Here is a 26,832-nt window from a genome sequence, read left to right as displayed (position 1 = left end):
TTACTAGGGGGCATAGGTTTAAGGTGCGAGGGGCAAGGTTTAGAGGAGATGTACGAGGTACGTTTTTTACACGGAGGGTAGTGGGTGCCAGGAACTCGCTGCCGGAGGAGGTGCTGGAAGCAGGGACGATCGTGACGTTTAAGGGGCATCTTGACAAATACACGAATAGAATGGGAATAGAGGGATATGGAGCCAGGAAGTGTAGAAGATTGTAGTTTAGACAGGCAGCATGGTCGGCACGGGCTTGGAGGGCCGAAGGGCCTGTTCCTGTTCTGTACTTTTCTTTGTTCTTCTTTGGTCTTTGTATCCCGACTGTATCCCGACTGTATCCCGACTGTATCCCGACTGTATTCGCATTGATGTTTCTGTGGATTTTTCTCATGCTTTGTTGTGTTATTTGTAAAAATTTAAAGATCCCAATAAAAATATATTAAAAGCAAATCTAAAAGCCACGCCCTTTTATAATTTTCACTGAATAATGAACATTGCAGAATTTGATGCTAAAGCCATAGTAGAAATTCCAGATACTACGTAATAACACCAGCTTTGGCACAGCACTGCAGATCGGTGGCCTTGCAAAGAACAATAGCATCTCGTGTTGTAAAAATTGTATCCCTGAATCATTGTGAACAACACAATGGATAGAAATAGTATATCTGACAAACACACACAAAAAACAAATGACATTTATGTTATGCCTGCAGCACAGGAGAATATTCTGAGGCACTGCAGAAAGGTAAGGGGAAGAAAAATTGGACATTTAAGCTTAAGATGGAAGTGTTAGGAGTGCTGCCCTAAAGCTTGCGTTTACAAGATGATCTTGAAGGAGGGGGGGAAGGTGGAGGAATTTATGCAGGTAATTTCCTCAGCACGAAGATGATGCCTTGACTATTAGTGAAGGGAGAGGGGGGTAGATGGAGGGGGGGGGGGGGGTGCTGGGTGATGGAAAAAGCTTCTGCAGTTTGATGATTAATGTGTTTAGAAAGGGGAATCTGGAAGGTTACAGAGATAATGGGCTGGATTTTCATGGAGTCAGGAGACACTGTGGAGGAGTGAAAATAGTAGCCGGGATTCCTGACCCCCTTTCCCGGGGTTTTTGTCTGATCTTCAGCAGTGATGTTTAAGGGTGTGGGCTGGTTTGGGTTGCTAGCCTGCATCCTGCACTCCTAATCTGGTCAGCTCTATTGCAAAGGATAAGCTTATCCTAGTCCTCTAAAATATTCATGGAGTTCGGCCATCTTTTCAAAGAATTGTGGTTCACGGCACCTCAGAGGTGTCATGAACCATAGAGACGATGAGGGAACCCAGAAAACCCAAGGAATATTTTCCCTGGAGCTGAGCTGTTTCAGCGCTCTAATGGATCTCTAGGTTCCCAACCAAGCCTCATTATGCACTCTTGGCAGAGAGGTCAGGCATCCATGAAAGTGGTGAAACATCTGTGCCCCAGGGAAAAGATTACTTGATAGCTCTGGCTCTCTGATCTTGTCTGTCAATTGCACAATGTTTATTTACAAAAGAGAGAGACTTCAAGTGTTTTCTGCTCCTGCTCCTCAAATTTTTAATTGCCAAACGACTTTAATTGGGCTGCAGTGAAGGTAATTTTTAAAAGCTTTTAAACATATCCTTTTGTCACGATATGATTCACAAAACCAAAGATAATGGACAAGGATGTGCCATGGCATGGGTGGATTGAGGGGCATAACTTGGCATGGAGAGTGTAAGGGGATATGGGGTGGATGGAGGTTTATAGCTTGGCATGGAGGGTATGAGGGGCCATGCCTGAGCCTTGTTGGTTATTCCAAAGACTCTGGCAGTAAATGCAGCTCACGATTCTACAGACCTGGTTGCTAAACTTCGTGCATTCCACAACGAAGCCCAAGTAAACCCAAAACGCAAAAATCTCAAATGGATTGGCCTTGATTAAATAAATGGAGAACCAAGGGACAACAAGCAAGCTGGTATATTTGAGGCAACTATGGTCAAAATAAAGTCTGAAATTTCCAACAGAAGCTGCAATTACCATCCTTTGCATTGATGATTGAGGGGCATAGCTTGGCATAGAGGGTGTGAGGGGCCATGGGGGTGGGTGGAGGGGCATAGCTTGGCATGAAGGGTATGAGGAGCCATGGGAAGGTGTGGAGCGCCATAGCCTGGCATGGAGGGTATGAGGAGCAATGGGGTGGGTGGAAGGGCATAACTTGGCATGGGGGGTATGAGGCACCATGGGGGTGGGTGGAGGGCATGTGGAGTTTGTGGGGAATGAGGGCATGTGGCGGTTTGGGGGGTGGGGGGTGTGAGGGGCTCGAGGGCCTGACTATTTTCATTATAATTGGGACAAAATTCCCAAACGCAGAAGTAGATCTTTGAAACAGTCTCCCTCTGTCTCCGATAGCCCCCATGGCTGCCTCTGAATTCTTACTGAGGGTCGGTGAGCCTGACTGCAGCTGGCGTTTCTTATCGTGTTTGTGAATTGTTGTATTGCTGTGATTGAATGATGCAAAAAAACATTCTCCAGTTTTTCTTCTTCAACATTTTTCAATTTATTTGATCAGTTTCTCTTTTAAAATATACTCCCATCAGGTTCATTGCGAATAACCAGATTCAGCTGTTAAAATGTACAAATCCCGATTCCCAGTGGATAACGCCAAGGAATATTGGGAAGCCTGCATCTATATAAAATGTGTGCATTCACGTCCACTTGACCGCAAACTCTTCCCTTTTATGTTGCATGTTCATCTCTAACACCACCCCTCCCAATGCAGGGATTGGTTATCCTACCCCTCCCCAGATCTCTGGTGTGGTTCTAGTCCTTTGCTGGGGTCCTGTACGAAGCTGAGAAATTGTCAATTAAAAAAAAATGTGCTGTATTTTACAAACCACTGCATTCTCTTTATCCTTTCTCTTATTTCTTGACAGAATTCTGTAAGATCGGTCTGGTACATTTTTAGAAATCTGTGCTGACTGTTCTTGACTCATTCCTACTTCCCCAAGCCATTCATAATTTCACAGCCCATTATAGAATCAAGTAGTTTTTCAACAACTTGAAATAACTCGAATGGCGGATAATTTTCTGGGTTATTCCTCCTTCCTGAGCAACACCATTGGAAATCAGAATGAAAACGTTGCACTGAATATCGATCCTTTCTAAGCGAAGTTCGCTGTACACATTGAGAAGAAAATGACTTTGAAGTGTTCAGTGAAAATGTGCTCATTTCCAGAAATTCTCACTTTCAGCTGAACAAAGACAATAATTCCCTTCAAAGAATCAGCATGTTGTATGCGGCAAAACTGGGAACAGAGACCATCCCAGTAGAGCCGTCTTTCGACGAAGATTCAGCAATTGATGTGACAAATGCAACATCAGACAAAGATGCCAGATGTTCCTCATTTGAATGCCAACAGCAAATCCAAGGTGGGATATTATTGTTTATTTAAAAAAAAAAATTTTAGAGTACCCAATTCATTTTTTCAAATTAAGGGGCAATTTAGCCTGGCCAATCCACCTACCGTGCACATCTTTGGGTTGTGGGGGCGAGACCCACGCAAACACGGGGAGAATGTGCAAACTCCACACGGACAGTGACCCAGAGCCGGGATCAAACCTGGGACCTCGGTGCCGTGAGGCAGCAGGGCTAACCCACTGCGTCACCGTGCTGCCCCCAGGTGAGGTATTATAAAGAGAATGGTATTTCATTAAAAAAAGAGGTCCTAAATCCACCATCCACTTTCTTGAAATTAAGATAAAATGTAATACGTGTTTTAATATTAATATTTTTTGGAGCGCTTTTAATGCACGTCTGTGATTACGTCTTGGTGGAGATTGGCTTTTCATCTTTCTCTCATCATAAACTGCATGCTGTAAAAATTTTAATTGTTTATGGAAAGTGAAACAAATATAAATCAATTGTCTGTGACCACTTTAAAGATTTATTCTCACACTATGTTAGCTTCTTATTTGCTGCTCCATAATGACAAATAATGTGGTTTTGAAATGTTTCCAGGAAGCTCATTAAGATATATGGTAACTTCATTTTTATTTGCTTTAATGTTGGTAACATTTACCTGATAGAAACAAAATTGAATCAATTTGGTTGCTGCTACACAGCACAAAGGGCCATTTACTGTACCCAAATACAATATAGAGCAGCTCTGGCCTCTTGGCTGTCCCAGTTCCTCATTACTGAAAAGTTACTGGTATCAAGCTGGTATGTGTAATGTACACTGCTCCCTTTTTTTGAACTGGTACAAGAATGGCTAAATTTGCCATGGTTAAAGTGAGTGGTGCTGTTTGTTTGGGTTAAAGGCCCATTCTTGGAGTACATAGAATTTTACTTTGGGTCTATCCCGCATACGCCCAATTTAAAGTGCAATAAATATCAACATTGTTCCATTCTCTGCACCAAGGTCTCTCATTCTGACAATTGTAAAGGTTCAATGAAAAACAGAAAATAGAAAAGGAAAGTTGCCATACATAAAACTTTAAAATGTTTCTGAAACATAGCGCTTCGAGGCAAGTTGACATCAACGTTGGAAGAGAAGAAACAGCTATCTTTTCATTTGGAAAACCTGAGAGACCAATGGAACGACTTAACTGATAAAGTAAGTGACAGGTACAGAAGAAGAAATGTTGCTGCCAAGTAATGAAAAATACTTGAAATAATTATGATTTCAGTTTTAATGGTTGATTTTATTAGATGAATGATGTTGACCTATGACCTTAACTCTGGGTGAGGTCTTGTGTTCAAGCCCTAATCCAGAGATTCGAGTACATCATTGAAGCTGGTTTTTCAGTGCGGTGCTGAAGAAGTATTACTCTCTCAGGTTGATGTTAAAGATCCTGCAGCACTTTTCCACCAGGAAGAATCTTGATGTTCTGAATAGTTATCCTTTAACCCACTGCATTAAACCACTCCTGGGTGTCGGTTCTGTTTGTTTGGATCATGTTTGCCAATACATTGCAAACCCGGATTTTGTCTGGGCTGGAGCTATGAGGAGAGGATGGTTAGGCTGGGGTTGTTCTCCTTGGAGCAGAGAAGGCTGAGGGGGGACCTGATCGAGGTGTACAAAATTATGAGGGGCATAGATTGGGTGGATAGGAAGGAACATTTCCACTTAGCAGAGGAGTCAATAACCAGGGGGCATGGATTTAAGGGTAACAGGCAGGAGATTTAGAGGGAATTTGAGGAAAATATTTTTCACCCAGAGGGTGGTGGGGATCTGGAACTCGCTGTCAGAAAGGGTGGTAGAGATGGGAGCCCTCAAGATTTAAGAAGCATTTCCACGATACAGCAGGGAAGTCAGCGAATGACATGAAGATATATTAAAATGGGGTTCCTGCCGTTGCATGGCAGGAACCTTATTACGTCACTGGTGGGGGCGGGGGGGGGCGGGTTGTGAGATCCGGCTGGCGCAAACCTAAATTTCGGCCTCTTGTGAGATTTTGCCACTTGTACCCCTGGCAAACGGGGGGCAAAATGCTCCCCAAAATGTCATCATTCATAATATTTAGTCCTTGAAGGATTCTGGAAAATTAGGGCCGGGATTCTCCCGGAATTGGCGGGGTGGCCCGTACCGCACTTCCGGGGGCTGGGCCGGCGCTGGAGGGGTTGGTGCTGCCCAAGTGACGCCGAAGGGCCGCCGCCGGCCGCCGCGTGTTGGCGCATGCACAGGACCGCCAGCGTGTTCTAGCGCATGCACAGAACCTCTGGGGTGTTTCCTGCGCATGCGCAGGGGTTTCTTCTCCGCACCGGCCATGGCGGAGCCTTACCGAGGCCGGCGCGGAGGGAAAGAATGCCCCCACGGCACAGGCCCGCCCGTAGATCGGTGGGCCCCAATCATGGGCCAGGCCACTGTGGGGGCGGCCCCCCGGGGCCGGATCCCCTCGCGCCCCCCCCCCCCCCCCCCGAGGATCCCGCTATACAGCCGACAAGTCAGGTCCCGCCGGGATGGACCATGTCCATTTCACGCTGGCGTGACTGGCCAGGAACGGGGGGCCGCTGCCAACGGCCCCCTACCAGCGCGCCGCGATCCCCGCCCCCTCCCGAAAACGGGCGCTGGAAAATTCGGCAGCTGGCGTCAGAGCAGCGGGGCGGGATTCACGCCGCCCCCCCCGGCAATTCTCCGACCCGGCAGGGGATCGTAGAATCCCGCCCCAGGTATTTCATTACATTTCAACGCATCATCTTTAGTTTTGTTCTGAGTGTGATTTCATCCTGCCAGTGCTGCAATCCTGCCATTAGTTCCATTTTATAACTTTAAATCGAGTTTGAAATATACATCACTGGTGAGCATATTGACAATATTGACTTCCCAGGATTAAGATTGTGAGCAAGAAAATGAACAAGAGACAGACCTAAGAGAATATTGAATGCCCCTGAAAGACAGACAAATTGAGCTCGATCGAGTACTGACATTATTGATCAGCTGGTAAACCCACCTTCTTGATGGCAGTTAACAGCGAGATGGAAGATGCCAGAAGAAATATGAGTAGAACACGGTAATAAAAAGAGCATCAATTGATAACTGCTGTTCAACCAGCTCCAAGTTCGCAAGTTTGGAGTAAAACAAAAATAGAAATTGCTGACTTTAAAATGACACACCAGTCAGCATCTGAAAGGTAAAGAGAAGTTATTGGGATTCTCCATCGCTCCGCACCATAAGACCATAAGACATAGGAGCGGAAGTAAGGCCATTCGGCCCATCGAGCCCACTCCACCATTCAATCATGGCTGATTTCAACTCCATTTACCCGCTCTCTCTCCATAGCCCTTAATTCCTCGAGAAATCAGTAATTTATCAACTTCTGTCTTAAAGACACTCAACGTCCTGGTCTCCACCGCCCTCTGTGGCAATGAATTCCACAGACCCACCACTCTCTGGCTGAAGAAATTTCTCCTCATCTCTGTTCTAAAGTGACTCCCTTTTATTCTAAGGCTGTGCCCCCGGGTCCTAGTCTCCCCTGCTAATGGAAACAACTTCCCTACATCCACCCTATCTAAGCCATTCATTATCTTGTAAGTTTCTATTAGATCTCCGCTCAACCTCCCAAACTCCAATGAATATAATCCCAGGATCCTCAGACGTTCATCGTATGTTAGGCCTACCATTCCTGGGATCATCCGTGTGAATCTCCGCTGGACCTGCTCCAGCGCCAGTATGTCCTTCCTGAGGTGTGGGGCCCAAAATTGCTCACAGTATTCTAAATGGGGCCTAACTAATGCTTTATAAAGCTTCAGAAGTACATCCCTGCTTTTATATTCCAAGCCTCTTGAGATGAATGACAACATTGCATTTGCTTTCTTAATTACGGACTCAACCTGCAAGTTTACCTTTAGAGAATCCTGGACTAGGACGCCCAAGTCCCTTTGCACTTCAGCATTATGAATTTTGTCACCGTTTAGAAAATAGTCCATGCCTCTACTCTTTTTTCCAAAAAAAGTCCTGGGGCGGGTTTCTCCCCTAACCGGCGTGGCGGGCTGTACCGGCGCCGAGGAGTGGCGTGAACCTCTCCGGCGTCGGGCCGCCCGGAAGGTGCGGAATCCGCCGCACCTTCAGGGGCCTAGGCCAGCGGCAGCGGGGTTGGCACCATGCCAGCCGACGGCGGCGGAGTTGGTGCCGCCGCCAACCAGCGCCAAAAGGGCCTCCGCCGGCCAGCGCAAGTTGGCGCATGCGCGGGAGCGCCAGTGTGTACTGGCGTCATCCCAGCGCATGCACAGGGGAGTTCTTCTCCGTGCCAGCCATGGGCAGACCGTTACACCGGCCAGCGCAGAGAAGCGTGCCGGCCCGCCCGCGGATCGGAGGGCCCCGATCGCGGGCCAGGCCACCGTTTGCCCCCCCCCCCCCCCCCTCCGGGGCCAGATCCCCTCGCACCCCCCCGAGGACTCCGCAGGCCGCCCGCAGAGCCAGGTCCCGCCGGTACGGACCTGGTGTAACATACGCTGGCGGGACTGGCCGAAAACGGGCCATTGCGGGGCGGAGAATCGCCAGGGGGGGGGGGACACCGCTGCCAATGGAACCTGGACGACGCGACGCGATTCCCAATCCCGCCGAAAAAAACGGTGCCAGAGAATCCGGCAGCCGGTGTCGGGGCGGCGGGGCGGGACCCACACTGCCCCCCCCCCCCCCCCCCCCCCCCCCCCCCCCCCCCCCCATCGGCGATTCTCCGGCCCGGCGGGGGGGGTTGGAGAATCCCGCCCCAGTTTTCTCTGTCCCATGGGCCGAACAATGGGATTTCCCATTGTGGGCAGCCCCATGCTGTCGGGAAATCCCCAGGTGTGGGTGCGCTCCCGGCGAATCCCGACAGCGGAGAATCCAGCCCATTATCTCAGCAGGCTGGTAGAGAATTTATAAGAAGTTAACTTTTGAATCTGTAATATGTGGAGAAAATTGTTAAATATATATTGCTTAAAAGGAGACAAAGTTAAGAGAAGAAATTAAAGTCAGGAGACATGGTGAGAGACTCGGAACTGTGGAGCAGGAAAGGGATGCAGGTGTACAAATACAACAATCACTTAGTGTACAAATACAAACTGATCAAATGCTTTGTTTTATCTGAGGGTTTGAAATAGAGGAAGAATTTATGCTTCAGCTGAGCACACCCTTGGTCAGACACCATAAGGAACAATTGTTTAGTTATGGGCAACCCATTTTCATTCTTTGGGAAGTGAGCCTTGATGGCAAAGGGAGCATTTATTGCCCATCCCTAATTGCTCTTGAACAGATGGTAGTGAGACACCTATGATGGTGTGGTGTGATAGTCTATTTCAGAAGGCAACTAAGAGTCAACCACATTGCTGTGAATCTGGTGTCATTGCTGAACAAGAAGCAGGAGTAGACAATTCTGCCCCTTGAGCCTGCTCTGCCATTTAATAAGATCATGGCTGATTCAATAGTAATCTCAAATCTGTGTCCCACCTACCACAGAAAATCTATTACCCCCCCCTTGCTTGCCAAGAATCTATCCTCCTCTGCTTCCACCGCCTTTTCAGGAAACAAGTTCCAAGACTCACGACCCTCTGAGAGAATTGCTTTTTGCCCCACCTCTGTTTTAAACGGGCGACCTTATTTTTAAGCAGTGACTCCTGGTTCTAGATTCTTCCACAAGAAGAAACATCCCATCCACATCCACCCTGCCAAGACCTCTCGGGATCTTATATGTTTCAACCAAGTCACCTTTTACCTTTCTAAACTCCAATGGATATACACCTAGCCTGTCCAACCTTCCCTCATTAGATAACCGCCCCTTTCCAGGTATTAGTCTGATAAAGCTTCTCTGAATTGCTTACAAAGCATTTACATCCTTCCTTGAATAAGGGACTAGATTCTCCGTTCGGGAGACTACCTTCTCCTGCTGGAGTAGAATCACCCCTGGACTGCTCTGGTGCTAGGAGTGGTGCCCAGGTGTGATTCTCTCTCTCTTGCCATGCAGGTGTATGCATGGTGGGGAGCCATTTTGAGTGGGTGGGCCAGATGCTGAGGTCTGGCAGCTGTCCTCCACAATGCAAATCATATTCCCCCCACCCCCACTAACAAGTAGAGGCATCTCCCCCTTCCCCCCCCAACCACGATGGGAATTATGGATTACCTCCACAGCACACATGCGTGATGGTGGCCTGACCCCCCCATCAGACACCCAATAGCGACGCCAAAACATCCTCCTCCATCAGGCACCCCCCATTAGACCTCCCCAACAGAGACCCACAATCAGCCCCACAATAGAGACCCCCACCAGACCCTCAACAGAGACTGCTGTGAAAAAGAGAAAGTCAAGGCACTTAGCTGCCTTTCATGTCGTTAGGGGCCATCAATCATGGCAAGTGTGTTTATAAACATTGTGGCTAGCATCAAAGAAGGGTAATGTAATGCATTCATGCGTGAAGTAAAATATCAATGAACCAAAGAGCTGTCTCTGAAGATGTAAATCACTGCTTAATGCAATGTGTGGATGTATATTTGACTTTCAAGGAAGCCTCTGACACTTGTAACAGCTGCAGCTATAAACACTTCTGTTTGAGGCAGCAGATGTTAAGGAAAGGTAGGTTAAAATGCAGTGATTTTTCACTCTACTGCCTGGACTGCTCTTCAACTTTCAGGCAAGGGAATCTGATGGAGGGGGGGTCTCTGATGGAGGGGGGGTCTCTGATGGGGGGGGGTCTCTATTGGGGAACTCATGGGGGGTCTCTGTTAGGGGATCTCTGTTGGGGGGATCTCTGTTGGGGGGATCTCTGTTGGGGGATCTCTGTTGGGGGGATCTCTGTTGGGGGATCTCTGTTGGGGGATCTCTGTTGGGGGGATCTCTGTTGGGGGATCTCTGTTGGGGGATCTCTGTTGGGGGATCTCTGTTGGGGGATCTCCGTTGGGGGATCTCTGTAGGGGGATCTCTGTAGGGGGATCTCTGTAGGGGGATCTCTGTTGGGGATCTCTGCTGGGGGATCTCTGTTGGGGATCTCTGTTGGGGAGATCTCTGTTGGGGAGATCTCTGTTGGGGAGATCCCTGTTGGGGAGATCCCTGTTGGGGAGATCCCTGTTGGGGATCTCTGTTGGGGGATCTCTGTTGGGGGGATCTCTGTTGGGGGGATCTCTGTTGGGGGGATCTCTGTTGGGGGGATCTCTGTTGGGGGGATCTCTGTTGGGGGGGTCTCTGTTGGGGGGGGTCTCTGTTGGGGGGGTCTCTGTTGGGGGGGTCTCTGTTGGGGTTTGATGGGGGGTCTTTGGGCAGGATTGGCATTGTGGGGGGGGGGGAGAGACATCTTCCAACATACTTTGGGGGCAGCTATGTTACATGCTTACCACCTTGTCCCAATGGGCGGCCCACTCCGTCAGGGCCATGTTAGAATATACTTGCACCAATTCATGCCCGCGTGATTCCTGGCCGCAGGGCCACAGCATCACAGGGGTTGTGGAGAAGCGGGCTTCCAGCCCGTTACAATGGGTTCAAATAACCCTCCCACCAGTGTGGGGCGCGTAGCGAGCTGCCACCGGGGGACCCGAACATCGAAGCTTGGTTTTAGCCTGACCTTCGATTCTCTGCTGGATCGGAAACCCTGCACTGGTGGTGGATTGGTCACCCCAAGGTGACCAATATTGTACACCACACTCCAGATGTGGTCTCACTCGCACACTGTACTACTGAAGCATTATCTCCAATCCTTTTTATTCAATTGCCCTCACCTTCTATTAACTTTCCTAATTACTTGCTGAAGTTGCAGAGAAATCTTTTTTGATTCATGCTGCAAGATACCCAGATCCCTCTGCATCTCAATGTTCTGCAATCTCTCATCATTTAGATAATATGTTTTTATTATTCCTACCAAAATGGACAATTTCACATTTTCCCACATTATATTCAATTTGCCACATTGTGCCCACTCGTTCATACCTATCTATGCATTTTTGTAGCCTCCTTATGTCCTTTTCATAGAATTTACAGTGCAGAAGTAGGCCATTCGGCCCATCGAGTCTGCACCGGCTCTTGGAAAGAGCACCCTACCCAAAGTCAACACCTCCACCCTATCCCCATAACCCAGTAACCCCACCCAACACTAAGGACAATTTTGGACACTAAGGGCAATTTATCATGGCCAATCCACCGAACCTGCACACCTTTGGACTGTGGGAGGAAACCGGAGCACCCGGAGGAAAACCAGGCACACACGGGGAGGATGTGCAGACTCCGCACAGACAGTGACCCAAGCCGGAATCGAACCTGGGACCCTGGAGCTGTGAAGCAATTGTGCTATCCACAATGCTACCGTGCTTTTCACAACTTACTTTCCTGCCTATCTTTGTGTCATTAGTAAATTTGGTTACCATTCCTTCCAACCCTTATTCCAAGGAATTTATATAAATTGTAAATAGTTGAGGCCCCGCACCGATCCCTGTGGCACAATACTCGTTACATCTTGCCTGCCTGAACAATACATATTTAGGCCTGCTCTCTGCTTACATAGGCCAGACCAGATAAGAACAGCAAAATTTCAATCCCTTAAGGATATTAGGGAACCAGATTTTTTTTAATGACCATCCAGTAGTTTCCTGATCATTATTAATGAGAATTTAATTTTCTCCAGCTGGTGGGGTGGGATTTAAACTCATGCTTCCAAAGTACTAGTCCAGGCTCTGGATTAGTCCAGTAACATTGCCACGATGTTATCTTCAGGAAGGATACAGTGGCCTTGAAGAAGATGTAACACAGATGCACCAGAGTGATACTGGGGCTTAATGGATTAAATTATGAGAACAGTTTACAAAAACATGTCCTGTATTTCCTTAAGGAGCTTAAAATGATAAAGAAATAATTGATTAGATAGAGAGAATCTACTTCCTGTTGTGGGGAAATACAGAACAAGGAAGCACAAGCTTAAAATTAGCGCCATCCCATTTAGGTGTGCAACCAGGAAGCACATTTATTTATGTAGAGTAATGGAAATATGGAATTCACTTCCCCAACTGGTGCTGATGTGGAGTCCATTGGAATTTACAAGGTGGAATTTTTGTTCTTTGGGGTACCAGGTGCAAAGTTGTGTAAATAGAATTCAAGTAACTTTTGCACCACAGAAGTGGCAGGTAATAACCAACTCTGACAAGAGAAAATCTAACCATCTCTTCATTACTGTCACAAGTAGGCTTACATTAACACTGCAATGAAGCTACTGTGAAAATCCCCTAGTCACCATACTCCGGTGCCCGTTCGGGTACACTGAGGGAGAATTCAGAATGTCCCAATTACCTGACAGCACGTCTTTCGGACTTGTGGGAGGAAACCGGAGCACCCGGAGGAAACCCGTGCAGACACGGGGAGAATTTGCAGACTCCACACAGACAGTGACCCAAGCCAGGAATCGAGCCTGGGTCCCTGGCGCTGTGAAGCAACAGTGTTAATCACTGTGCTACCGTGCTACCTTGCCGCCCATAGCATTACCAATACTGCCAGAAGGCAGCTCACCACCACCTTCTCATTGCCAATTAGGGATGGGCTATAAATGCTGGTCTAGCCAGTGAAGCCCACATCCCTTGAACAAATAATAAAATAAGTATAACAGACAACAACTTATATTTGTACAGAACGTTTAATGTAAGAAAACATTCCACAGGAGCATATTAAAACAAAATATGATTTTGAACCGCCTAAGGAGATATCAGGTCAGATAACCAAATGTTTGAGGTAGAACTTGGGAAGTTCCTTAAAAGAGGAATGTGAGATAAAGAGGTAGAGACCCAAGGAGGAGGGGGGTGGGGGGGGGGGGGGGGGGGGTTGGACACCGGCACCTACTTAGCTCAGTGAAGGCGAGGGCAAGAGGTAAATGGGACTTGGTGTGAATTAGGGCAGAGGCAGCGGAGATTTGGATGATCCAGGTTTACAGAGCGTAAAATGTGGAAGACAAAGCAGGGGTTTCTTGGAATAGTCACGTCTAGAATTAAAGAGGTAGCAGACGTTCTGAGGTGGGGCAAAATTGTGTGATGTTGCAGAAGTGGCAATAGGCGGATGGAGCTAATACATGATCCGAAGCTCATCTCTGTGTCAAACATGACTCCAGATTTGTGAATGGGCTGGTTTAGCCTCACACTGTTACCAGGGGAAGGGAAGAGAACAGTAGGGAGAGGAATGGGATCAGTAGTTAAGGAACGGAGCAGGGACAGGAAACAATGGGCTTCAGTCTTCCTGATATTAAATTGAAGGACATTTCTACTCATCCAGTACGGGATGTTGGAAAATCAGACTGATAATTTAGCAATTGTGGAGTAATTGAGATAGGTGATGTTAGGGTAGAGCTGGGTGTTGTCAGCATACATGTGAAAGCTAATGTTGTGCTATTGCATGATATTGCTGAGGGCCCAAGAATAGATTCTTGGGTGACACAGGAGGCAATGATATAGGAGTGGATTGAGAACCCAAAATGTAGACCAATAAGGGAGCTGGTGAGAGAACTCCTCCCCAGCTGGATATCAGTGGAGAGGCGTTGGAGGAGAACAGACCAATGTAGTTCAAGAAGACATTGGCTAAAGGGGCTGAATGGCCTATCATATGTTCCTAAGTATCTATTGAGGATGTAGAACAGATGATCCTGATCCTGGAATCCCCACTGAAAAACTCTGGTTAATATTTTAATAAAGTTCCCAATGTATTTGAAGTGGACTTCTGTAAATCTTGTTGCTTAAGTAATGCTTGTATTTAATGTAATGGGACATTCCTTTTTGTTATTTTTAGCTACAGAAGGAAGAACAGAGAAATATTGACCTGACTGCAGAAGTTGATAAGCAAAGTCAAGTCCTAGCGAAATACAATAAAGGTTTTGCATCTTTTCTCTGATACACCCATCTAATTAGAGCAATGATCGTTAAGTCATATACAATAACTATTTGTTTTCAGTTTTAAAAAATGCCATTCGATTCAGTAAATACTGCTGTAAAGTATTTGAGTTTTAGCAATCGTGACTCGAGATAAAAATCAGTAATTTTACTTCAATCTTTGCTAATACAGAGTTATATCGTAATATGCAACTGTGGATTATCAGTGAGTAAACATGCTATGGCTTTTCCGAATGATTAATCTTTCACTGCTGACCTCATTCTCAATTATAGAAGTTACATTTGTCGTGATGTGACGTATATGTGTAACTTTAAGTAAGTATATTTCAAACTGCTGCCAGTCATCAACATCTCAACAGGATAAGATGAATTAGCCTCATGACATGCATTCAGTTTACAAACAGCGACAATCGAGATCAGCTGTACTACCCATTATCTCTCAGTTAACTCTTATCTTTATATAATCTTATCTTCAAATAAAGAACCCACATTATTGTTTTACCAATCTGTATCGTGCGATTGGTACGTGTACGTTGAAGAGAAGAAGATAACATGGTGGCCCATGGTTTGGTATTTACTAATACCAAGTCTCACTGTGCGTAAGTGATTCTGTAGCCCTGTAGGAATCTTACCGTCATTTGAGGATACTGTTCCACCTGGCAGCCAGCACGCATCAGATCCCAGTAAGATTGCTTGAATTTTGGAGTGCTTAAATTAGTATAAGCTCATCTGCCGCAAAGTCTAAACGGGCGCAGAAATTCAACAGCTGACTTTGGAAAGACTAACTTCAAGCAGAACTCTCAGACAGGAGAGATGCCATTACTGCTGCTTACCGTCCCTACACGAGGTCTGGAGAAGTTAAGATGCTGGGCTGGGAAGAAGAAGTCCATCCAGTAATAGCTCCTAACAGCTAGAAGATGCCTTTAAAAGGCAAAGCTGTTTTCACTGCTTTATGTTACTTTTGAAGTCTGCAGTTCCTATTCATGCATAAAATAATAATAATAACCATTATTGTCACAAGTAGGTTTACATTAATACTGCAATGAAGTTAATGTGAAAATCCCCTAGTCGCCACATTCCGGTGCCTATTCAGGTACACGGAGGAAAAATTCAGAATGTCCAAATTACCTAACAAGCACAGATTTTGGGACTTGTGGGAGGAAACCGGAGCACCTGGAGGAAGCCCATGCAGACTCGGGGAGAACGTCCAGACTCCGCACGGTGACCCAAGCCGGGAATTGAACCTGGGACCCTGGCACTGCGAAGCAACAGTGCTAACCACTGTGCTACCGTGCTGCCAAATTGCTGTTTGTGAGCAGAGCTTCAGAAATCCCAGCAAAATATCAGAAAGAACTCGATAGCCCCACCACTGCAGTCAAGTAGTAACCTAAAGATGCTGCAACCCAGCGCTGAGCTAACGTTAGAAGAGCTTTAGACAGCCTGAACAGCTGCCAACAGTTTCAGATAGCATGGTAAATCCTGCAAAAAGAGATGACCACAAAATTTCCAACACTCGCTGAGAGGGCAGTGGACCTCGTATCTGAGTTCAATCTGTTCTGACAACATGTCGAGCTATGTGTTCTGGACCTCAATTTCTCAGAACCAGATAAACAAGCCATTAAATTTTAGTTTGTTGTAGGCAATGGAGGCTGCCACAGACTGAACACGTCAGATCTGTCTGATGACCATCTTTAAAATTCAAATAAAAATGGTCAACGCATGAAGCTCAACTTTAGAATGCACTGTCTGGAATTCATGTCAACAGTAACCGGCAGAGAATATTGATCACTTCATAAGTGGATGCAGAGTCAAGGGCGGCAGAGGCAGGTGACAGAAATACTGAGCTAATGATAGCATCTACCCCAATGGAAGCATTCCAAAAAGTAACTTGGACCAACCAAAGCTTACGCTGTGGAAGCATTACCACAAAGCAGACACAAGTACAAATCCATATTAGTGGGTAGGCAGAGTCTACTGGCTACTGACACCCAGATGTTGTCCAGCTTTAAATTAAGTATACAAGGCATGTGGAACTGGAGGACAGTAGAAGCATCAATGCAGAAAGCAAGGCCAAAAACAAGTAGTTCGACATCATGAGAAGCAAGAAACCGAGGCCAGATACTTACAGCATTCCTACCAACCAAGGACACGGACCAAACATTAGCAAGAAGAGATCCACAAAACTACAGGGCAGATAATGAGGATGGTGTAAACCTCAATACAAAGTGAGCTGACATTCAGCATAGTAGACATCAAAAGATGTATTGGCACACTGGTGCCAAGCCTCTTGCATCATCCAAATTGAATGCCCAGAGATGAGGGTCAGCATAATCTATATGCAAAACTGGATACGGGTGCAGGTGCAAACATCCTTCCATTGTCCAGATGTATATCCTTGGGATGTGGCAAGTAGTGCTTTAACCAACCACTGCCAAACTCACTGTGTACCGTGGCTCAAAGATTCTGGGATCCGTTACGCTCCAGTGTCGTGAGAAAAACTCACCCTGGTCAGCCCAGATGTTTATGTTGTGGAAACCACAGGTCCTGTTCTCACAGGCCGACCAGCTGCAATGGCCATACCCTGATCATCAGTCACAGCATTGACAACTCTATGTTGAAAGCAACAGAACACAGGGATACCTGGATCACCTCAGCGGCTGACCACAGCCCGATACCCGGACAGGTTCGACAGATTTTGGAAGTTTCAAGGGCGATGCAGTATTGCAGCTACCTGCAGATGCTACTCCATCCAACAAGTGTAGCATTCCCATCCAGAACAAGATGGAAGCTGAACTGGGATAGGATGGAGTGAGATGGCATAGTTCAAAAAGTCCAGCAGATTGATGTAGCTCCATCACAAGCGCCATTAAGAAAGATGGTTCGATATGCATTTGTTCGTACCCAAGATGCCCGAATGTGACTCGAAAATGATGCCCTCACAAAATGATCTTAAAAAGTAATTAACCTAATGGACTATCAACTATTCAGCTTTACAACCCGACTAAGCAGACTACACGTGAGAGGTTGATTCATTACAAAAAGCATGGGCGGGATTCTCCATCGGCCAATGCCGAAATGGGGAAAGGAGCTTGGGCAGAGAATAGGCTTTGACACCGAAACCATGGCGGGTGCTGGGTTCACGCCAAATTACAATTCTCCAGCGCCACGAAAGCTGTGTCAATGGGTTCTACTCCGCACGTACAGTAAACGGATTGGATTGGATTGGATTTGTTTATTGTCACGTGTACCGAGGTACAGTGAAAAGTATTTTTCTACGAGCAGCTCAACAGATCATTAAGTACATGAGAAGAAAAGGGAATAAAAGAAAATACATTGTATATGTTGTGTTGCCCTATTATGTAACTACATAAGCACCGGCATCGGATGAAGCATACAGGGTGTAGTGTTAATGAAATCAGTCCATAAGAGGGTCATTTAGGAGTCTGGTGACAGTGGGGAAGAAGGTGTTTTTGAGACTGTTCGTGCGTGTTCTCAGACTTCTGTATCTCCTGCCCGATGGAAGAAGTTGGAAGAGTGAGTAAGCCAGGTGGGAGGGATCTTTGATTATGCTGCCCGCTTTCCCCAGGCAGCGGGAGGTGTAGATGGAGTCAATGGATGGGAGGCAGGTTCGTGTGAACAATTGGGCGGTGTTCACGGCTCTCTAGACCATGTTGGTGCCAGATTTTAGATCTTGCTGATTTTCAGGTTGGGCGGTTCAGGTTGGGCAGTTCCAGCAGGGTCAGGTTGGGTCAATGGTCTCTTGGATCACTCAGAGTGTGGGTAAAGACAGGCGCATGAAGACAAAAATTAGTTGACACATCAATGTAGTCCCTAACCGAACAACCAGTAAGTTATCTTACTCATCTGATAATAATTAAAATATCAAGTATGGTAGTTGAAAAAAGTCTTGTCTTTGGACAACGCTGGTTTTCAGACAGCCAGATTTGAAACACTGTGGATTGGATTCTCCGTTTCAGTGGCTAAGTGCCGGCTGAAACCGAGAATTTGCGGGCGTTTTACGACGCCAGAAACAATGCCGAACACTCACCGATTCCGGGACCGGTGAGAAGCTAGAAGCGGTGCTAGGTGAAACTCCTGGCTCCCGCGCCAAAAATGGCTGGAGAACGGCCGGGTTCCTGGCCGCAGTCGTGCCGTACAACATGGTGCCGGCCGTGCGCGGAACCTACCCGCCATATGTGACCCCACAGCCACGCCCTGGCCAGCCCCCACCAGTTCCCCCAGCCCTTGTGGAAGTCCCCCCCACCCCCATCCAGTGGCACGGATCCCACCTGAGTTTCGCGGTGCTGGACACAGTCCGCAGCCGCCACACCGGGTTCCCGACTGCTGAGGTCACATGTCAACCGCGCAGTCGGGAACTCGGCCCATAGGGGGCGGAACATCGCGGGAGGGCCTGTCGATGATGCGCCAATGCCATTCCAACGGCGTGCAGCGAGCAACACAATGATGCCATTTGGGAGGGAGTGGAGACTGAAGACCGGCATCGCCCCGATTGGCTGTCAGAAGGGATTCGCCGATTACGATATTGGCGTTGGGCAATGGAGAATCCTGCCCATTATCTGTGTAAAAAAAGACACGCCAAACTTCCAACATTGTTCCACGGTTATTTTGTGATAGAAGCAGTGAGTGATTTCCCTTCAGCTGCTACTGTATCAATTACATTTTTTACAAATCAAGGTGTATCTGGAATACTACAGTGTTCACTGCTGTTTCCTCTCTTGTCAGGTCATTTTGCAGAACATCTATCGTTCTTTGACCGGCAGCATAGAATAGTCTAATGAGCAATCCTCTTCACCATGGTCAGTGTAGATATTTCAATACAAATAATGGAGCAGGACAATGTCCATCCAGTTCCTCCACCGTATCCTCAATTCCATCATTAAAAAACCTGCTGCTCCATCTAGTGATGTGATTGAGAAGAAGCAAAGCAAGTTCAGCTGCATCAAATAACAGAGTTGTTCATGAATAACAATATGGCCTGTTCTTGAGCATCAGACAAATTTGGCAACTGTTGCCAATTTAATGAATACTAACCCACCAGCGTCACCAATAATGTTGCTCTTTAGAGTCACCAATATGATACTGAGGCTCTTTTTATGATATTGGGCGGGATTCTCCATGAACCTGCGGGGCGGGCAACTCCGGCACGAAGGAGTGGCGTGAACCACTCCAGCCTCGGGCCGCCCCCAAGTTGCGGAATCCTCTGCACCTTCAGGGGCTAAGCCGGCGCCGGAGTGGTTTGCGGCGCGCCGGCCGGCGCGGAATGGGCTTGGCGCCACGCCAACCGGCACCAAAGGGACTCCGGCAGCTGGCGCAAGTTGGTGCATGCGTGGGAGCGCCAGCGTGTGCTGGCGTCAGCCCAGTGCATGCGCAGGGGGGTTCATCTCCGCATTGGCCATCGCGGACTGTTACAGCGGCCGACGCGGAGGAATAGAGTGCCCCCACGGCACAGGCCCGCCCGTGGATCGGTGGGCTCTGATCACGGGCCAGGCCACCGTGGGGGCACCTCCCGGGGCCAGATCGCTCCCACGAGGACCCCGGAGGCCGCCCGCGGAGCCAGGTCCCGCCGGTAAGTACCTGTTGTAATTTACGCTGGCGGGACCAGCCGTAAACGGGCGGCCACTTGGCCCATTGCGGGCTGGAGAATCACCGGGGGTGCTGTTGCCAGCGGCCAACGACCGCTGCGATTCCCGCCCCCGCCAAATCCCCGGCGCCGGAGAATTCGGCAACCGGCGGGGGCAGGATTCACGCCGCCCCCTGGCGATTCTCCGACCCGGCGTGGGGTCGGAGAATCACGTCCATGATATTATGTCCCAACAGCGTCGCCAATACTGTGGGTGTTTCTATTTCTCTTACTGAACCACAAGGCTTTCCCGTATATCGGTCAAATGACCACACAACCAGTTAGTCAGTTCAAGTTCAAAGATGGTTTATTGGCACACAAGGGTTTTCGACATGCAAGCACAATATACTACAAGTTAAACTATATCTATAAACTACAATAACCTATACTTAACTTCAGGCGACTGGCACTGTGCAAGTGGATAAGTCCTTTATCTTGATCTCACGTGGCTGGTTTGAAGAAGTGGCTCTGTCTCTGCTGGGCTCATCCGTCAGGTAGCGATCGTTGGTCTTGAACTTGGCTGTCTGGCCGTTATACTGCAGTTGGGCTGGCACAGGCCAGATTCAAAGGAGGCTGGCACAGGCCGGGTCCAAAAGAGGCTGGCACAGGCCGGGTCCAAAAGAGGCTGAATATATGGCTGTGTCCCCTTTTATCCCTCTGGGATTTTGCGCTCTTCGGGGCGGTCCTTAATCTTGAACCCAATAATTCGACAGGCTTCAATCACTGCCTTTGATTTTGGCCAATAGAGGGGCGGATGCCTTGGTGGCTGGGCGGGTCCTTAGCAGTCATTGACCTTGGCAGTTGAGCTCTCTCAGTAAAGGGAGTGGCGCCGATCAGTTTGTGGCTGTATCAGTTTCTTGAGTGCAGTTCTATTGTTCTGGGGAAATGGGCCATTAGAATGCAAACGAGCGGGGGTTTCGATCAGGTCTAGCTGCCTGCGTTTCAAATACACACAAGCTCTGTATCTGTCTGAGTCCTGAGTTGGCCATAATTCCCATGGTCCTTTGCAGGTGGCCATCTCAGATGTTACATTCTTTAAATGTTCTGTTTTATGTCCAAAGAGAGCGAATTTAGCCAGGGTTTGAAAAAGAACATCCATGCTTGTGATCAGTGTAGATTGAGATTAATTTTTAATAATATATTAGCGGCATTCAGGGACAAAATGAATACAATAACTCCTTTAGTTTACATTCCGGTTTAAGTAGCATATGTTACATTATGTTGCAAATGTTATTTATTGTGTCTGAGTCAATATTGTGTAAAAGTCAATAGTTTCACCAATGGAGAAAATTACTTCTGTTTCAAAATGTACTGATGTAACTATGTAATGGAATCTATGACATATTAAATATTTGTGTTTCTCTAAGTTTCCATTTTGGCTCTTGAGGAATACGAGGACCTGGAAAAAAGTCTGGATTTGGAAAAGGATCTTCGAAAGGAGGCAGAGTCCTTTGCCCATGAGGTATGAATATCAATAACAGACCTATTAATTGCTGTGTATCTGAACAGCTATAGACACCTTTAAAACAAAAAATGGGACAATCCCAGAATTTGAACCAATTTGTATACAATCTCACTCAATTGAGTGCTTCTTATACAATAATACATTATTTATTCCACTTTAACTAGCATTTTCTTTTCAGGTACATAGACGAGATATAATAAAGTCTTATGAAATGAAATGAATGAAAATCGCTTATTGTCACAAGTAGGCTTCAAATGAAGTTACTGTGAAAAGCCCCTAGTCGCCACATTCCGCCGCCTGTTCGGGGAGGCTGGAACGGGAATTAAACCGGGTTGCTGGCCTGCCTTGGTCTGCTTTCAAAGCCAGCGATTTAGCCCTGTGCTATTAGCCAATCTGATTAATTAAATTGTAAGTGATATAATTATCAGGCAAGCTCAAAACGATATAACATTTCTAAATTTAATTTGGTATTTTTCAATGAATTTTCTTACCTTCAAACCCTCTCTCCACCACACCCTCATGTACAGTTTTCTGCTTGAGATGCTCGAAAATGATCATCTCCCAAGTCTGTTCCAGCTCTTCACGCATTTTCTAGGACTGAAGTGTCCAAATATTTGTCTCGGTGAGCTACTTAAGAGCACACAATGGAACTTTGAAGGCCACCTATAACGCTTGCTTCCACCTATTGCTGGCTGTCAATGCTAACAGTCTTCTGCTTTATATTGTGTCCACCAATATGACGACAGCACCTAGAACAACCCTTTCCCAACCTTCCGGCTCAAAAGATTAAATCGGGACAAACCAACAAGCGAGAAATAAAAGATGGGGCAACTTGCCTGGCTTTCATGAGCCTCACTGCCGGAATGTAGTTGCCACCTTGAGGTCTGGTTACTCTCCATATGATGGAAATAACAGAAAGTCTGCACAACTTTAGACAGAGTGGTTGTATGCCTTTTGTAAGTTTTGGATTTATATTTTTGTAGCATAACACAGTCAAGCTGGAGGTGATTGTAAAAAGGTGACCAGGAAAGCTATCTCATTAATTGCGATTTTGGTTGGGATGGAGAATGGGATAACCAATAACCCAGCGCCCAGAACATATTGAATGAGCCCAGGAATGGGTGCCAACGAATGGTTCATTCCCCACCTATCAGAGTCAACCTGCCAGGTTTAAATTTGACTAAAAGCTTGGCAGTCAATTGTTCTTGCTGCAATCTCCTTGGCAACACCTCTACCAATTAGAGCCCACTAGCCAACTAATCAGCACCCTCTTCCCATTCAGTATAAATTGTTGAACCCTTTACTGTTGATAATCTTGTGATATGTCCTGATGTGTGCACGACGGGAAGTTTAGACAGCATGGGTGCATTTCTCCCAAAACATGATTGTCATTTTGATGGGTTTGGCGGGGTGATTCCCACCAGGTGTTTGCGTGTGACACAGGCTAGAATTCACCCACACTTTAAAAAAAAAATGTATTTTATTACAAACATGTATCAAAACAGGTTACAGCAAATAAATACCCCGGGAAACATACTCATATTCACCCGTACTTGGTTATTTTTTTGGAACTTGTGGAGTTTCTCACTGGAAAATCCACACTTAGGGTGCTATTCTGTGACCACATTGCACCCATTACAGATACAGGTACAACATGTGAACCCTGCAAGAGCCCCAAATTGAGCTCCGTATCGGTATGATTGGCAGTCACCCGATTTGCTCTGCCCGGTGAGATCTGGATCTCTCACTCGCTGGGCGTGTTCCAGATCTGCATATTTAATGGCTAATTTTAATGGCTACTTTAAATACCTAATGGGTCATTTAAATACCTGGATGCCTTTTGCACCCGGCGCCCGGGAGACAACGCCCGCGGCAAACAAGACTTTGCCAAAGTGCCTTTTAGTATTGGTTTCCACAAATTAACACCTGGCTCACTACGCCCAGCATGAACCCCATTTTGGGCCGCTATGCACCCGGGGCAACGGGATTGGCGGCGGGAGCAACGGGGTGGGATAACCGCGCCCCGTGTCTCTTTTATTCAGCAACGTACAAGTTGTGTGTTACTAAACAATTATGGTAGAATGTATCAAAGTAGAGTGCACTCATCAGCAAGAAAATGGAGTTGGAAGTATGAGTGGAGGAAATTATTAAAACATAAATAAACCAAAGAGTGGGGAGAGAATTCAATCTTTAGGAACATCCAAATTGATGGAAAATCAGCCACAAACTAAAGCATAAATTATGCTAATTTAGAGAAGCAACTAGTTAATCACGTGTGAGTGAGATGTTACAATCTTAGCTGATTATACAGGGCAAGTCAGGTCCCAGAGTGAACCCTGGCTTGATAGATTCTAACTTTACTTTTCTTTTTAGAAACTGTGGAGGAAAGTTACTGAACAAATTCACAGGAGTCTGCTGATGAACATTTAACACAAAGAATAAAACATTTAATAAACAAAAAAAAACTATATTACACCAGGCAAAAAGGCTGGCAAGATCTCAATACCAACACAATAAAATGATTCAAATCACATTACTCTTTTACTCCAGGAGCATTTTTTTAGAGACATATACAAATTTAGAAAGATAAAACAATTTACAATATCTAGTTTATACTCAAACACTCAGGGTAATTTTGAGGTACATGTGAATTGACAGGTGAACTGTGGTCAGTCATACCACACTGCAAAGTAAATGATAGATGCAACCAAAGCCGGTTCCATGGATTTCGAAACAATCCATTCAGATATTGGTCACATTGCGAACCAGCCAGTGTCACGGAAACATTATCTTTCTCACACAGTTTTCCAATGTCCACAATTGAAGAACCTGACTTGGAATTCTCTTCAAAAATTGCTCCCACTTGGTCAGCTTCAAAAACGATTCATTTCCGGGGTTTCAATCTCACCTTCCAAGATTCCTTTCCCCAGGATCTCCGAGCATGTTGGAGCTTCACCTTCCAAGCACAAGTTCAGATCCTTGTCCATGCCAAGCAGAACACTACTGCTCCAAAGGTCCCACTGTAAGGTGTTACCACCCTCTGGTTGCCTCCTCTGATCTTCACGGCTTCTCTCGAGCCAGTTTGCTTTATGTCTGCTCCTCGCAGCTCTCTCTCGGAGTCTGTTGCTCTGCTCCTTTGTATTAACTTTGCTTCGGTGACCTCTTTCCGATGCCTATCTTTATCCTAGTACGAAGTCTTACAACACCAGGTTATCCACATCATATCTTTAGCCTGCCTAGGATCCTTCCCTCTCTACCGCCCCCCCCCCCCCCCCCCCCCCACACACACACACCTTTGCTCCCTCAGCAATGGATTTTCATTTCAGGATACCTGACCTCCAGTTTCACACCAATTCACTTCTTTGCTTCTGCCTGCACATGGCCAGTTCCCAGCCGATGGATGGTATAAGACACCATCCACTTCCTGGCCGGCACATGCTCAGAAGCCCCACTGTCCACTGGGAACTGAAGTTTCTGACTTCCGAGGTAAACACCCGGGTTTCGTAACAGGGAGAACATGGTGACTTGAATGGTGCTTGGTGCCATTCCCAGACATTAGCTTTGGAGATGCCCAAGACAATGATAGCGACTCATGAAATGGGCAAGACCCGACTTCTTAAGGTGCATAACATCGGGAACAAGATCATCAGTTGTCATGCTGAAAACTAAAATAATGATAATGGACTTGGTTAGAAACTTGATTGCATTTTAAACTTATTTGTCTTTATTGCAGATGCTTGTGGAACAAAAAAAACTGAAAAGGCAAAGTCAGATTCTCATTCAGAAGATGGTGCCTAATGAGCTGCATATGAAAGCACTCGATGACCTGGCTATTGTGACAGAGACTATAGAGGAAGAGAGAATCCTGCATGAGAAAAAGGTAAGATGCCGATAACACGTCTTGCGGGATTAGTGCTGGAAGAAATGTTTCTCCCTTTAATGGAAATGTATTTTTTAAATCATTCTTGGGATGTGACCAATGTGCGTTAAGGCTGACATTTGTTGCTGGTCCCCAGTTACTCTTGAAAATAGGAAAACGTTCCTTGCTAGATCACTTTAGAGGTCAGTTCCGATTTCCTTTAAAACCTATTTCAAATTCTCAAACTGCTGTGGTGGGATTTGGATCCACATTTGTTTATCCAAACCTCTGAATTACTACTTCAGTAACAGATCCAGGGCACTCGACCTACAATCTTCTAGATCTTCCATCACCACAAATTCTATTCTGTGTTTTTTCTGACTATTGAAGGGCATTCAATTGATTTATGCCCAAACTTGTATTGATGAGTTAATTTATAACTAGTTAACTTACTAAGACTAATTATAAGAATGCGAAGATGCATCAATGTTTTAGTGGAGGATGGGAGAGTGTAAAATTGTAGACGCTGTTAATATGAGATCGTGGGATTCCCGTTCCAGCCTCCCCGCACAGGCACCGGAATGTGGCGACTAGGGGCTTTTCACAGTAACTTCATTGAAGTCTTTATTAGGCGACATAATGAGAGAATTCACAGGCAACATAGCACACATTGTCAAATCTGGCATAATTCTTTCCTCCTTATGCTGCCAGATAAAGGAAATAGAACAGTTAAAAGATTCTACTCTCAAGAAGGAAGTAAATTCACTGATGAAGCAACTTGAACTTTTCAAAGAAGACAAGGAAGAACTCGAACTCAAATGCCAAAATTATTGTCAGCTCGTGAAGGATCTGAAACACACCAGTAAGTAACATAGTATAAACTTGTACCTTTGAACTTGGTGCTAATACAAAAGCAAAATACTGCAGATGATGGAAATCCGGACTAAAAACAGAGAATGCTGGAAACATGCAGTAGAGCAGGCGGTCTGTGCGGTGACAAAAATAGGGTTACATGTCAGTGACCAATATGCTCCTTAACCTGCTGACTATTTCCAACATTCTGTGTTTTTTATTTTTATAACTTTGTGTTAAGCTGCACAGATCCAATGTGAATTCTCAAAATTATTTGGAAAATCTTTTGAAAATACTTGTCAATTGCTCCCTCAATAATATTTGTGGCACTTTAGTTTTTTGAATGTGGTACTAAATTTGCTGTGCCAACACACAACTTCACATTTTTTTACACATCCTTTTGATACTGTGAATTACAGTAGGCTGGTTTAGCACAGTGGGCTAAATCGCTGGCTTGTAATGAAGAACACAGCCAGCAGCGTGGGTTCAATTCCTGTACCGGCCTCCCCACAAAGGCGCCGGAATGTGGCGACTAGGGGCTTTTCACAGTAACTTCACTGAAGCCTACTTGTGACAATAAGTGATCATTATTATTATTATTACAACTCCATGATGCCGTGGTGCTATACGTTTTCCTCTAAATATTATTTATCTGGTTTGATACATTGCGAATTAGCTTGCATTTACATTGTTTTCCTCATATTCAGA

General features: G+C 46.2%; 1 protein-coding gene across 1 annotated transcript in view; it reads left to right on the top strand.

Moving 5' to 3' along the window:
• Positions 1 to 26,832, top strand: part of shtn1 (shootin 1) — a 139,658-nt gene that overhangs the window by 72,089 nt on the left and 40,737 nt on the right. The window contains 6 exon segments of the mRNA XM_072477633.1: positions 3,235 to 3,412; positions 4,502 to 4,599; positions 14,207 to 14,288; positions 21,316 to 21,410; positions 25,147 to 25,293; positions 25,984 to 26,134. Of these exon segments, the coding sequence (XP_072333734.1) occupies positions 3,235 to 3,412; positions 4,502 to 4,599; positions 14,207 to 14,288; positions 21,316 to 21,410; positions 25,147 to 25,293; positions 25,984 to 26,134 (751 nt within the window).

Source organism: Scyliorhinus torazame, chromosome 16, assembly GCF_047496885.1.
Source record: "Scyliorhinus torazame isolate Kashiwa2021f chromosome 16, sScyTor2.1, whole genome shotgun sequence".
NCBI classification, from domain to species: Eukaryota; Metazoa; Chordata; class Chondrichthyes; order Carcharhiniformes; family Scyliorhinidae; genus Scyliorhinus; species Scyliorhinus torazame.
This window is presented reverse-complemented; position numbering and strand designations above follow the sequence as displayed.